The sequence below is a fragment of the Oryctolagus cuniculus genome, chromosome 18 (assembly GCF_964237555.1).
Source record: "Oryctolagus cuniculus chromosome 18, mOryCun1.1, whole genome shotgun sequence".
Classification (NCBI taxonomy): Eukaryota; Metazoa; Chordata; class Mammalia; order Lagomorpha; family Leporidae; genus Oryctolagus; species Oryctolagus cuniculus.
The window spans coordinates 39,947,781-39,960,804 of record NC_091449.1 but is presented as its reverse complement, the minus strand read 5'-3'; the positions used below and the strand labels follow the sequence as shown (position 1 = coordinate 39,960,804).

Genomic DNA, 13,024 nt, shown 5'->3' with positions numbered 1-13,024 from the left:
GGCTGAATGGAACAGCTCTTTCTCTTCTGGAAACGTTGAATAAAAGGGGCCTGGTAATCTCTGAGTATCAGTATTCTTCCCTCAGTCCAACAGGCTGAGCTACTAAACCCCAATCCCCACTGGTAAACCACTGGGTTCTCATAGGGCACCATCCATGGAGGACTCTACTCTTCTAATTTCATCTGCCCAGGTATATTCACACTGCATCCTAATTAACTCAGACACGTGGCCTGATAGGTCGGTCACCAATCATATGGTACAAGGAAGGCTCTCTGTAAATGCCTCTTAGATTTCGGGCTGGGCCCCACCCACAGCACAGTTCTCCTGACTCCAGGTGACTCTCAGTCAAGTGGTGATCTTGAAAAACCATTTCTGCAAGCGAGAACTCAAAAGAATGTGTCACTAGGATACAGTGACATCAATTCCACATTTTGTGGTTAATAAAACAAGTCCTGTATCCAGCTTGGCACCAGGCCCTGATATGATTGATTTCAAGCCAAGCGGGAGGGCTCACGAAAAAGCTGCCATTCATGACTGCTCCAGGACAGGATGCCAGGATCCCTTGTGGCAAAACTTACATGGGCCAGAAACCTTTCTGACTGAGCTTCGGCGCAAACCTAGCCTACTCCCCAAGGTGAGGTAGTGTATTATGCCTTTTCAAAAATACTAATTGTTTCAGCTACAAAATACATTTTTCCAGACATTTTCCTCCCAAAAGCTGTCCCATGGGACTCAGGACAGAACTGCAGGAAAAAGAGGAGAAATACTCTGATTTCTCATTTAACTGTCTCAAACATCAAACACTTCATCCTCTCCCCCTCCCCACCCCAACACACACACACTGTAACCCGAATATAAAGACACAGCACTTTCCTGGAGAACTCTACATACAGCCTTCATTTAAAATTTTTCTGCTCCAGTACATAATTAGGAATTTTCGTTCTAAAGTGGCACACCTATCTCCTCAGAGAGCTCAGCTCTCTTTGAATAAAAAAGGCAAGGTACCCTTTGGGGGACTCAGTATATATTTTTAAACTTCTTATTAAATCAACCTAATTTATGGTGCATGTTCAGGAAAAGCAGGTAACGAACTGCTTTGGCAGGTGCAAAGTTAATTTGCAGACTCCCACTTGTCCCCTCCTTGCTTCCCCACCGCTCCTCTCCCGCGAGGATTTCCGAGTGCCTTCGGCCTCCTCCGAAGTGCCTCGGCCGTCTCCGTCAGAGCCCCGACTCGGCTCCGAACGCTGCCGAGTCCCTCCGAGCCCTGTGCCCAGGCCGCGACGAGCTGAGCCGAGTGCGGCCGAGTTGAGCCCCATCCACTTTTCCGGTATCGGCTGGGCGCTGTCCACCACTCGCAACGCCTGAAACCTCACCCTGCTCCGGTGGCCGGGGCTTCTACCAGGCTCCGAGCCCGCACTACTGCAGATTACAGACTTCTGAACTTTTGAGACATCCCCGCTCGGGAAGAAGGGGTGGCGCGGCTTGCATTTACCGACCCGCAAGGGATCCAGGCAGATGCAACATGCACCTTGTTGCAAAGAGCAATTCCCCAAGCTCCGCCTCCCCATCCATTTGGGCCGCACAAGCCCCAGGCCAAATTACTCGTGGCTCAGAAGGGTGCGGCGGCGAGCCGAGGGGGCCTCTAGGAAGCAAGCCCCAGGGAGCCCTCGAATAAAAATAAGAACGTGTCAAGCAGATGGGGGAAAGTGCCTCTGAGTCGCTACTCCCTACCATCATGGCGCCGCCTGGAACCCGCTTGTCATGCCTGTTACACATGCAAGATTTTTTGCCTCTTGGTTCTGAAACCGCGAGCATGCTTCGTCTCCCACCCACCTTCCCATGAAAGGGGTTTTTATTTTCCATTGTTTTCCTACGGGATGCAATTACTTCGGCTATTCTGTCAAGTTGAAAAATAATCATTTTTGTTTACTGCACAGCAACCCCTAATTAGGAGCCGTGTGTGCACGAAGGTGTCACAGCAAAGCGACATGGAATCCTCGCTAAACGGTCTTAACGAACTCCTCCCGCCCTCCCCCTCCCCTCCCCGCAACTGCCAGGCCAACCGAAGCAGCCGGGCCAGGAGGCCCGGGCGTGCACCCCTCCGCGGCCCGCCGCCCCCTCCCCAAGCGAAGCTGCCCGTGGGCTCGCGAGGAACTGCTGAGTGGATGGGGCGAGGAGCGAGCGTGCCAGGGGGAAGGAGGGGCGAGGCTCCGTATTGAGGAAGAGTGGAAGGGAAGGAATATCCCATTTTGTTTTAATTTTCAACCATCACTCAAATCCACCTCCAGCTAATTAGGAGGGGAAACTGATAGCTGAGGCAGAGGGGGGCGGCGGCAAAATCCGCATTGTGGGTAGATTCCACAGAACAGGGCCTATGCAGAGTGTGAACAGATACATTGATAAATGCCACGGAGTGAAGGGAAACTGCCTGTCAGGACAGCCAACAGTGGCAAGCAGGGTGGGGGGAAGGGAGAGCCGGGCAGCAAGGCGCGGGCATTCGGCCTCACAGCCACAGTTCCTCTTCTACCTCTGCCAGGATACATCTGTGCCAGCCACATCCATCCGCTTGGAAACCCACCCTTCTCCAACACACGCCCCCTCCCCTAACCCTCGCCCTCCTTTGGGTGGGGGTGGGTGGAAACCACAGCCTCCAATTCAGCACCAAATCCATGAACAGCAGACACTTGATCCTGCACACCCCAGTCTAGGGCTGGGTCCCCTTCCAAGTTCAAAATCACTGCTCCAGAAGACCAGGGAGAAGTAAGAATGTGGATGCTCCGGGTAGGGGCCCAGAGGGAGGGGGAGAGAGGAGCAGAAATGGAGGCAGTGAGACACCCGAAGCACTCCCCGGGCAAAAGTAACGATAATCATGCCAACAGTGTGATGTTCTGATCAATATGGCGGACACTGTCATTCATACAACTACAGGCGCTCCCCCCCAAAACACCCACCCGGGGAGTTGGGGTGGAGGACCCAGAACCAACGTAAGGAGAGGGGGAGGGTGTCAAACGCTGGTCTGTGTGTGTGTGTGTGTGTGTGTGTGCGAATTAAAAACCAGGCCTGGAGTGCAATGTGGAGTGCATTTAAAAACGGTTTTAAAAATTATTCTTAATAAAAGTACAGATCTCCACAGCACAGGGACTTACTTCATCTGCTTCACAATGGTGCTTTTTCCCGATTCTCCAGCCCCTGTTGAAACACAGACAGGGGGGGAACACCGGTGAGTGTCCGCTTAGAAGAGCAGGGGAGGGGGCGACGAAGGCATGCGAGGGGTGGGCGCCCCCGTGCATAAGGTGGGGCCCACTCGGGGACCAGGGCTCCCGGGGGGCGGGGGAGGGGGGCTGGCGGCAGGGGGTCCCGAGCAGCCGGGGTCGGGGGACGGGGGTGGCAGTCTCGGTCCTTACCCAGCAGGAGTAATTTCACGTCTTTGGCGGCGCTGATGCCATCCTCTTTGAGGTTTTTCTCAATCGCCTTGCTCCGCTCGAGGGCGGCTCTCTCCTCTGCGCTCAGAGTACATCCCATGGTGGCCCCTTCCCTGCCACAGCCCGCACGACTCGGCTGGCACGGCTCCCCTGCTCGGCGCGCCCCCCACCCCCCCAGAGAGCAGAGCCTGGACTCAAAGGGGGAAGGAAAAAAAAAAAAAAGCACGATATCCTCTCCTGGGCTGGAAACAAAAATGTCGGGAAACCAGCACCCCCCAAACAGATCCCAGCAGCAGCAGAGGCTCGCGGCACCTGGCCGGGGTCTGGGGTTTCGGAACCGAGCGAGGCGGCGCCCGCGGGCCGAGGGGGCGCTGGGTGCAGGCACGGAGGCTTGTGCACGACCCCCCAAAAATAAAATAGTCAACGCTGGATCCGCAGCCGGAGCCCGCGGAGGGTGGGGTGGGGGGCAGGGTGGGTCCTTCTGCCGCGGCTGCCGGCGGAGGAGGCGGCGGCGGCGGCGGCGGCGGTGGAGGCGGCGGTGGCGGCGCGGGGTGTGGAGGGAGTGAGTTAGGGGGTGCTGCTAGTGCATGTGCATCGCCGGTCCCGAGCCGTCGGTGCGTCCGCGGCGCCTTCGCCGACCCCCGCGCGCTGGGCAGGGCTGGGCAGGGGGCCGGGCCGGGGGGCAGGTCTCTAGCGGGAGGCGGCGTCGCTGTCTCCCAGCGCTCGCATCGCTCGGTGGAGCCTACCGGAGAGAGGGGGAGAGCGCGAGGGAGCCGCAGCCAGCCGGGAGCTCGAGGGAGAGGTTGAGAGAGAGAGAGAGAGAGGCAGGGAGGGAGGGGGGGAAATGAAGAGAGAGCAAGCGCGGGAGCGCGCGCGCGCGGCAGAGCCCGGGCGGGGGAGGGGGCGAGCACAGCGCGCGAGTGCGGCCCTGCGCACCCGGCTCTGCGAGCCGCCCGCTGACGTCAGCAGGGTCGCGCGCCGGGACTCGGGGAGCAGGGGGCGGGAGCCGGGGAAGGCGCGCGCGCGCGCCGGGGCTCGCGTCAGCTGGCAGCGGCGCGCAGGCGCGCGCGCGGCTCGGCCTCCCCTCCCCCCCGCGTCCGCCGGGCCCGCGGCTCCCTCAGGGTGGGCGCGTGCGGGCCTAGCGAGGGCGGGGCCTGGGGCCGGGAGCGCGCTGGGCGCCCCACCCCGCCCCTGCCCCGCGCGCCGGCTGCGCGGGCCTTCTGGTCAATGAGAGCGCCTGGCTGGGCGAGGCTGTCAGGTGGGGACTTCGGCCGACGTCCAGCGCGGCCTCTTTCCCCCTCCGGCTTGCTCTCCATCTTGTCTCCAGCAGCTAGGGCCGGAGCGGCGGAGGCCCGGTTACCTCAGCAGACGTGAGGAGATAGAGGGCCCGAAGAGACCTGCGCACCCCTGATTGGCCTCTGGGGCCCCGGGGCAGATTTGTGTTTTTCGCTCCCTGCAGCCTCATTTATTGAGCACCTAGTATGTGAGAGAGGAGGCTATGACGAGAGGAGCCCATCAGGCTGAGGCGGAATCCGGGCCCGTTCTCTGTGAGCTTCTGCCGAGAGGGCCGTGGCCTCTGCTCCGGGGTTCGGGCCCGGCTCGGGGTGCTGGAGGATGACTCCCATCCCGGGGAGGCTTTGGCGCGATCCGGGGCTGCTCGCTTGCTTCCCAAACAGTTCCAACACTCCGCAAATGTTGGACAGTTTAGCTTGCTTGAGGACTTGGCTCTGAATTCTTGTGGCCTGCCCCATCCAAAACACATAGAATGAATTCTGAATAGTTTTTTTTTTTTTTTTTTTTTAGAGAGAAGAGAGTGTTTCTTTTCTTTTTTTTTAACCTTTTAGAACATTTTTTTCTCCGTATCTCAAAGATCCAGAAACTCGGGTCAGTTACTTGGTGTACAGCTGACCAAATACTGAAGAAATCAGTAGACTTTTGCCAAAGAACGGGCATGTTCTGGGTGGTCTCTGAGTTTTGGCGGAAACTAATTCTTACTGCACAAAATAGTTTTACAATCAGTTCCACCAGACAGCCCCAGGGGCCTCCCAGAGAAAGGGGCCAAGAGACAAGGTTGCATGGGAATAAGACCGGCAAACGTTCTTGTTTCTAATAGTTGCGCATTTCTGTGGATCTGGCTTGTTTGTTTCATTTCAACAATAGAAAAAAACAACCACTCCTGTTTTGGAAATGTTATCCAGCATAAAAATACATTTGCAATGGGGGAAAAATAAGGCAGTTTAGGGCCACCCAGAAGAAAATATTTTTCCCCTGAGTTCTTAAAATTTGGTATTTCCCTGTATGGGTTTGCCTCATTCTACAAATGGCTGTGTCAAAATGTGTATGTACTGTAATTTGAATATTTAAATTTGCATCACATTTTTATGTATTCTAGGAAACTAACAAAGGAATGTCATAGAGAATTGTTTTATAAAGTTAATAACCACTTCCCTACTTTCCCACCAATCCCCTTCTGTGTGTGTGTGTGTGTGTGTGAGAGAGAGAGAGAGAGAGAGTGTTTGGGGGAGGTGGTGATGTTAGAAGATAAATCTGGTTTGCCTTAAATTCAAGGTGTCTGTAAAAATCAGCCTTCCAGACCTAAGCACAGAGCACTGAAGTCCCCAACATTCTATAGATTTTGTTATTTCCTGTACAGGTTGCTAGAACAATTATGCAGATCCACCAGATGCAGGGGAAAAAACTGAGCAACCTCACCCAGGTTCTGCTCTCCGATTAAGAGCGCGTTTGGAAGGCTGAGGAGGTAAGAATAAAACATTTCATTGCAGATGATGGGTCACGTTTTACATTTTAAATCAAGCCATCAGGTACTTTCATATTAAGTAATTCTTAATGTAAGATCTTGGGCTCTTGGGGGCATTCTGGTTTGTATGATAAAATGAAACTAACTTTGACTTTAGGTATATTTAATCCTTCCCATCAGAGCTAGCGTGGTTGAAACACAAAATTGTGATGTATGTTTTTCTTTACTTACTCTGATTTATTAAATGCCTAGCTGGCGTTATAGATACTATATTTCAGGTTTGTCTACCCTGTTTTCTTTTTCTGGGTCATTTTGCATCTTTATAGCTGGGTTTCATAAAAGACTAATAATAATCCTCTTCATCTGTATAGTGCTTTTCAGCTTACAGAGCACTTTTACAAAAATTATCTCATGTGATCCTGCTACATAAACCCGAGTTCCCTGCAGTAGTGTTGGAGACAGTCATGGCTGAGTGGAAGGAGCCTAGACCATGAATACAGATCAGTCAGGGTACCCTTTTCACAGCTGAGGAAGCTGAGTCTGTGAAGGGCTAAATAACTTCAGTCTTGCACTTACTTAAGGTCACAGAGTCCTGCAGTAGTCAGTAAGTGCTCCTTTGACAGATTTGTGGACTCTATGAGAACTAGCTTCCCAGACTCACAAGAAAGCATACGGTCCCAGCTCCCACTAGTATTCTGGTTTCCCTAAAGGAAGTAAGGGTGAGAATATCTCAGTTCTGTGTGAATTATTAATAATTAGATAACTCCACAAGTATTTAATTTGTCCACAATTAATTCCTGTGAGAATGAGGAAATGACAATCCTAACCTCAGGGGTGGAGAATACTTAGACCAAGGACAGATTCCATTTGGTTTGGTTTTGTATAATCCTTGAAATTATATTTTTCTGATTATTACTGTTGGACAGAGAATAACTCTCACCCCACACTTAGACAACCATCCCCCTTGCTACATACATACTGTTCAGTATATTTTTAATTTCAAAAGTAGGTAATTAGAACGTTGTGTATACTCTCTAAAAGGAACAGCAGCAAGGCTTTTTTACTACATGTGTCTCCCAGTTCTGGATATAAACAAAAGCTCCCAGCTCTGACATATAGAATGTGGGTTCTGATGAAGTGAAATGAATTTCCCTATACATTCCCTTATGTGATTACTTTATTTAAATATGCATATATTATCAATCTGTTATTAATATATTGATGTTAGGCTTGAAGGGAGGTTCAGATGCAAGAGTTTAGAATCTTGAAATCTTGAAACTCCTGGAACATTTTTCTTAAAACCATTCATATTGGGTCAGTGGGATGTTTGTTGGGTAGAATTATGAGAAAGAATGAGTGGAGGGGGATCTTCCATCTGTGGGTTCACTTTCCAAATGCCCACAATGGACAGGGCTGGACCATCTTGTAGTCAGGATCCAGGAACTCCATACAAGTCTCCCCTAAGGATGGTAGGAACCCAAGTACTTGGGCCATAACCTGCTGCCTCCCAGATGCATTAGTAGGAAGCTGGATCAGAGTGGAGGCATTCTGATAAGGATGAGGCACCCCAGGTGGCAGCTTAGCCCACTGGGCCACAATGCCAGCCCAAGTTATCCATCTTCTACCAAGTCAGTCTCTTTTGAAGTTTGCATTGATAGCTACTCTGCAGGTGATTTCTGTATACACGGGTTTGTGCCAACTGATTCTGCTAGGAGCTTATTTTCTCAAAGTCCAGTTACATATTTCTGAATTCAGCTCTTTCTTGTGTTTACTAGTTTTTTTGTGTGTGTTTCTGTCAAAGGAAAAGAATTATGAAAAATGCCATTTCTAATAACATTGCTGTCATGGGAAGAAAATAAGCTAAAATAATGTGGTTCATTGAGCTACATTAAACTAAATGACAACTGAATCAGACATTTTCAGGAGAATGGTAGATACTCCAAATGCTGGGGTTCTAAGTGTTTCTGTTATCAAATGATAGTTCACAACACAACTTAGTGGGAAATGTAATTGGAAGATTGTCTGATGTGGGTTAAGCCAAGAGATTACTTCTTTTTTTCTTTTCTGATAAATACAAGTATCTGGGTTAATGAGGGAAGAAGATGCTGATCAAGTTGTGTATGTGTGTGTGCCTACAAACAAGCTCTCTCCTCAGCATTTCCCTGAGTGATACATCTTTTAGACCTATAAGAGCTGAGGGTCTTGGCCAGTGCCGCGGCTCACTTTGCTAATCCTCCACCTGCAGCGCCGGTACCTGAGTTCTATTCCCGGTTGGGGCTCTGGGTTCTGTCCCTGGTTGCTCCTCTTCCAGTCCAGCTCTCTGCTGTGGCCTGGGAAGACAGTGGAGAATGCCCCAAGTGCTTGGGCCCTGCACCTGCATGGGAGACCAGGAAGAAGCTCCTGGCTTTGGATCGGCGCAGCACCAGCCGTAGCGGCCATTTGGGGGGTGAACCAATGGAAGGAAGACCTTTCTCTCTGTCTCTCTCTCTCTCACTATCTAACTGTGCCTTTCAAAAAAAAAAAAAAAAAAAAAAAAAAAAAAAAAAAAAAAAGAGCTGTGGGTCTTAAACATTATTGTGATTATTGTGCATAGAATTTTAAAATGCAGATTCCTGGACCCTGTCTCTAGAATTTCTGAATCAGTCAGTCTATGGTAGAGTCTGGAAATATTCATTTTTAAAATCATAACTTCTTCCCCAAGTAATTGTTGATGTACTCTGGGGAACATATTATTGGACTATAAAATGTCCACAGGGTATCAGTTTTAATATTTGTTAACTAAACTTACCTGTCTGTAGGCAAAGGCTAAGTAAGATAATATATCAAAGATCGTTCCACCTCTGAAATTTTTTGATTTTTCTAACAGAAATTTTATTACTTGATTACTCTAAAAAATGTTTAAGATTAGGTGAGTTCGACTCTGAAGGGAGGAGAGAACCTCCACTTTGACTATGACCGTGTCTAAACAAGATAAGAGTCGGAGAACTCAAGGGGCTTCCATAGCCTTGGAAACTCATAACTGGTGCATAGGGAGATTACTGATGCCATAAACAGGAGTGTCAATTGGTAAAGTCAACAACAGGAGTCACTGTGCACTTACTCCTCATGTAGGATCTCTGTCCTTAACGTGCTGTACACTGAGGCTTAATGCTATAACGAGTACTCAAACAGTATATTTCACTTTGTGTTTCTATGGGGGTGCAAACGACTGAAATCTTTACTTAATGTACACTAAACTGATCTTCTGTAAAAAAAAAAAAAAAAAAAAAAAGAAATTATCAATTCCCAACTTGACTCTCACTGGGATTAAACATGACAATAGGTCAGATCTGATTTCATCATCATTTAAAAAAAAATCATCTATTAGTTTTCACTTTATGTTTCTGTGTGGGAGCAAACTGTTGAAATACTTACTTAAGGTATACTAAGCTGATCTTCTGTATATTAAGATAATCGAAAATGAATCTTGATGTGAATGGAAGGGGAGAGGGAGTGGGAAAGGGGAGGGTTGTGGGTGGGAGGGACGGTATGGGGGGGGAAGCCATTGTAACACATGAGTCGTACTTTGGAAATTTATATTCATTAAATAAAAGATTAAAAAAAAAAAAGATTAGGTGAGTTCGAATAAGTAATGCGAAAAGGCATTTATCCTAGTGGTAGGATGCTCTTGGAAAGCCCACATATCAAAGTATGGGTTCAAGTTCTAGCCCTCCTCCTGATTCCAACTTTCTGCTAACGCAGACCCTGGGAAGCAGTAGATTATGGCTTAAATATTTGGGATTATACCACCCAGGTGGAAGACCCGGATAGAGATCCTGGCTTCAGTCTCAACCTAGTCCTGGTTTTTAAGGTCATTGAGTGAATAGTGAATAGGAGCTTTCTCTCTTTCTCTCTGCCTCTCAAATTAAACAAACACATAAATAAATAAAAATAAATTTTAAAAGGATAGTTGTTTGGATATTCATGTCCCACTTTGGAATACCTGGGTTTGTTTCCCAACTCCAACTCTTGGTTCCAGCTTCCTGCTGATGCAATTCCTGAGAAGCAATGGCATTGGCTGAAATAATTGGGTTCCTGCCACCCATATGGGAGGCGGATTGAGTTCCTGGGTGCTGGCTTCCATTTCTCCTAGCCCAGCATAGCCCTGGCCATTGCAGGCGTTTGGCGAATGAACCAGCAGATGGGAACTTTGTCTCTCAAAATATAAAAAAAGATTAAAAAAAAATAAAGTGTCTTTAAGTGAGGTTTTGAAAAATGTAATGATACTGATTTCAATCAAACAAATGAGAGATTTATTTGCCTATAGGCATGTTTTAGAAGAGTATATACCAAATTTTTGTTTTCTCATCGGAAAATTATTTGCTATATTTTTGGTCCTGTTTGTTATTTTGTAGAGTTCATAAAAATTAGTTATCTCATTTATACTTGTTAGGGATAAAAGCTATCATGGGAAGAGATAAAGATTTGTGTGCTTTTACATGAAGGATTGCATGAAGGAGAGGATTAAAGCTTGTAGGTAATTGAATTGAGCTCTTATGTTTTTGAAGTCCATTATGTGTTCACTGTTGACAATATCATTTGTTTAATGTACTTTGGTAGTTCAAAAACTCCTAGAGGGTGTGCTTTGTGATTTTTCTCAATTTAGGATAGCAAGAAAGTCCCATGGATGCATTTGGTTTCACAGAGTTGGAGGGGTTCATGACTAGTGCTTTCATGTTCATAATAAGATTGATAATGAGCCGAAATTGAAGCTGGAAGCTTGGCTTAATATGAAGATGTTACCTAACAGTCATAGTTCCCTGTTGGAACATTCTTGGAAAATTCATTAGAAAGATTCTTCTTTGTTGTGATGACAGTAATAGTACTTTTCAACTGACCTGGACTGAAGTTGACAGATAAGATTAGCAGGTCTATATTTGTAAAATATTTATTTAAAACTTATATGTCCTCCAAGAGACAGGAGATTATTTGACACAGGATTTCTTACATCATTTATCAGATTTTTTATCTCCACAGAGCCTTTCATACATAGAGCACAAACACATTTTAGACATTATCTCATTAGTCTTCTGAAAGCTTCAAGGTCCAAAGTCTTACCTCACTGATGAGCTCTTTAAAGAGATAACTTTTTTTTGCTTGTTTCTGTCAGTTATGTGTTTGCAAATAAAACAGGTGAATTTAATATGAACCCAGTAGGAAGAGGCTACTAATTAGGTTAGATTATTATTATTATTTTTTTATTTTTTTTTTTTTGACAGGCAGAGTGGACAGTGAGAGAGAGAGACAGAGAGAAAGGTCTTCCTTTGCCGTTGGTTCACCCTCCAATGGCCGCCGCGGCCGGCGCGCTGTGGCCGGCGCACCGCGCTGATCCGATGGCAGGAGCCAGGAGCCAGGTGCTTTTCCTGGTCTCCCATGGGGTGCAGGGCCCAAGCACCTGGGCCATCCTCCACTGCACTCCCTGGCCACAGCAGAGGGCTGGCCTGGAAGAGGGGCAACCGGGACAGAATCCGGTGCCCCGACCGGGACTAGAACCCGGTGTGCCGGCGCCGCTAGGCGGAGGATTAGCCTAGTGAGCCGCGGCGCCGGCCTAATTAGGTTAGATTAAAAGTGGGGGTTGAGGCTGTTTGGTTAGACTAGACTGATTTAATTTCGTGACCCATCTGCTTTCTTTAAAGTACATGTGGTTTGAGGTGTTTCCAAAGCCTTCCTAGTACCAAGAACTTAGTGCTCCAGTGGGATAACATGGTTCTAAGTTGAGCTGAAGTTTAGGTGTGTTATCTGTTCTCCAAAGGCCTACAAAACCTTGACCTCTGTGGCAAAGAAAAACATCTTTATGAAATTCCTATGTGTGTGATGGAATACATCTATAAAATTGAAAAAAGGACAATTCAGAGAGACACATTTTCAACCAGACACCTATCCCATAGGACTTGTGGCTAGAATAGTTCAGAGCTTGAAGTGAAAATAAAAGAACTGCAGTCCCTTTAGTCCATTGTCTTTCCCTCAGGCCACACTAGCCTTTATGGAGAGGGCTAAGAGAAGGGGAAAGCAGGGCATTGAATTAGTTAAATTATATAAATGAAAAACAGCAATGTAACTAATGACCCAAGAGAGGACATATACAAATTTCTATAAAAATACTGAATGTAATGGCTTAATGATGAGTCTGAGATTAATGAGGTAGATGCCCAAAGGCAATCTCTTAAAAAAAAATCGATGAAATTAAGATGGTAGGTGAATGGGGCAGTGAAAGAAAAAAGGCTGATTTGGGAATTGGTTACTTTGATGATCTTTCTTTGATTCTACTACTTCTGCTTCTGTTCAAGGAACAGAATGTTACCAATCATGTTTTCCTTCTTTTTCACATCCTACCTCTGCTCTACTCATATATTTGGCTTTATCCTCCAATAAACATTTCCCTAACAAGAAAATAATGGAAATATATTTTCCTTATAATTATCCTCATTTAATGAATTTAATATTTATTGTGTGCTTATCATGTGCCAAAGACTGTATTAGATGGTGGGAATACACTGTTGAATTGACCTGTAAATGATAGCAATCACTCATACATTATTTGATTTGAACTCTGTAACAGTTCTTTGAAATTGCCAGAATTTCTGTTTTCATTTCATGCATTTTAATTCTTCAGTTCTCTGCCTACTTACTGAAAGGGTGTCAGTGAGGCAATAAAGGAATTCAGCATGATGTTGCTACAACCTTAGATATACCAGTGATAGAAGCATGAAATAATCAAGTTGGACTTAGAGGTTTACCCAATAGTGAGTTAGAAATTAAGGTTTTTAAAAGTTCTAGAAGGTATATTGTGGTGTATTTTATGTTT

General features: G+C 47.1%; 2 protein-coding genes across 8 annotated transcripts in view; one reads left to right on the top strand and one right to left on the bottom strand.

Annotated features, from left to right (window-relative positions):
- GNAO1 (G protein subunit alpha o1) overlaps positions 1-4,298 on the bottom strand; it is a 178,316-nt gene extending 174,018 nt beyond the window's left edge. Inside the window, exons 1-2 of one of the 2 annotated variants that reach the window (XM_051847158.2) lie at positions 3,405-4,298; positions 3,147-3,189 (exon numbers count right to left, since the gene is read on the bottom strand). In XM_051847158.2, the coding sequence (XP_051703118.1) occupies positions 3,147-3,189; positions 3,405-3,522 (161 nt within the window). In that variant the 5' untranslated portion in view covers positions 3,523-4,298. The remainder of the gene's footprint in view (positions 1-3,146; positions 3,190-3,404) is intronic. The other variant, XM_008257311.4, reaches the window with a different exon arrangement.
- The window catches only part of CES5A (carboxylesterase 5A), a 372,636-nt gene continuing 360,863 nt past the window's right edge, over positions 1,252-13,024 (top strand). For 5 of the 6 annotated variants that reach the window (XM_070061941.1, XM_070061937.1, XM_070061940.1 and 2 more), the window contains exons 1-2: positions 4,518-4,680; positions 6,076-6,180. The gene's annotated coding sequence lies outside the window, so the exon portion shown is untranslated. Of the gene's footprint in view, positions 3,221-4,517; positions 4,681-6,075; positions 6,181-13,024 lie in introns of those variants that run through there. The other variant, XM_070061935.1, reaches the window with a different exon arrangement.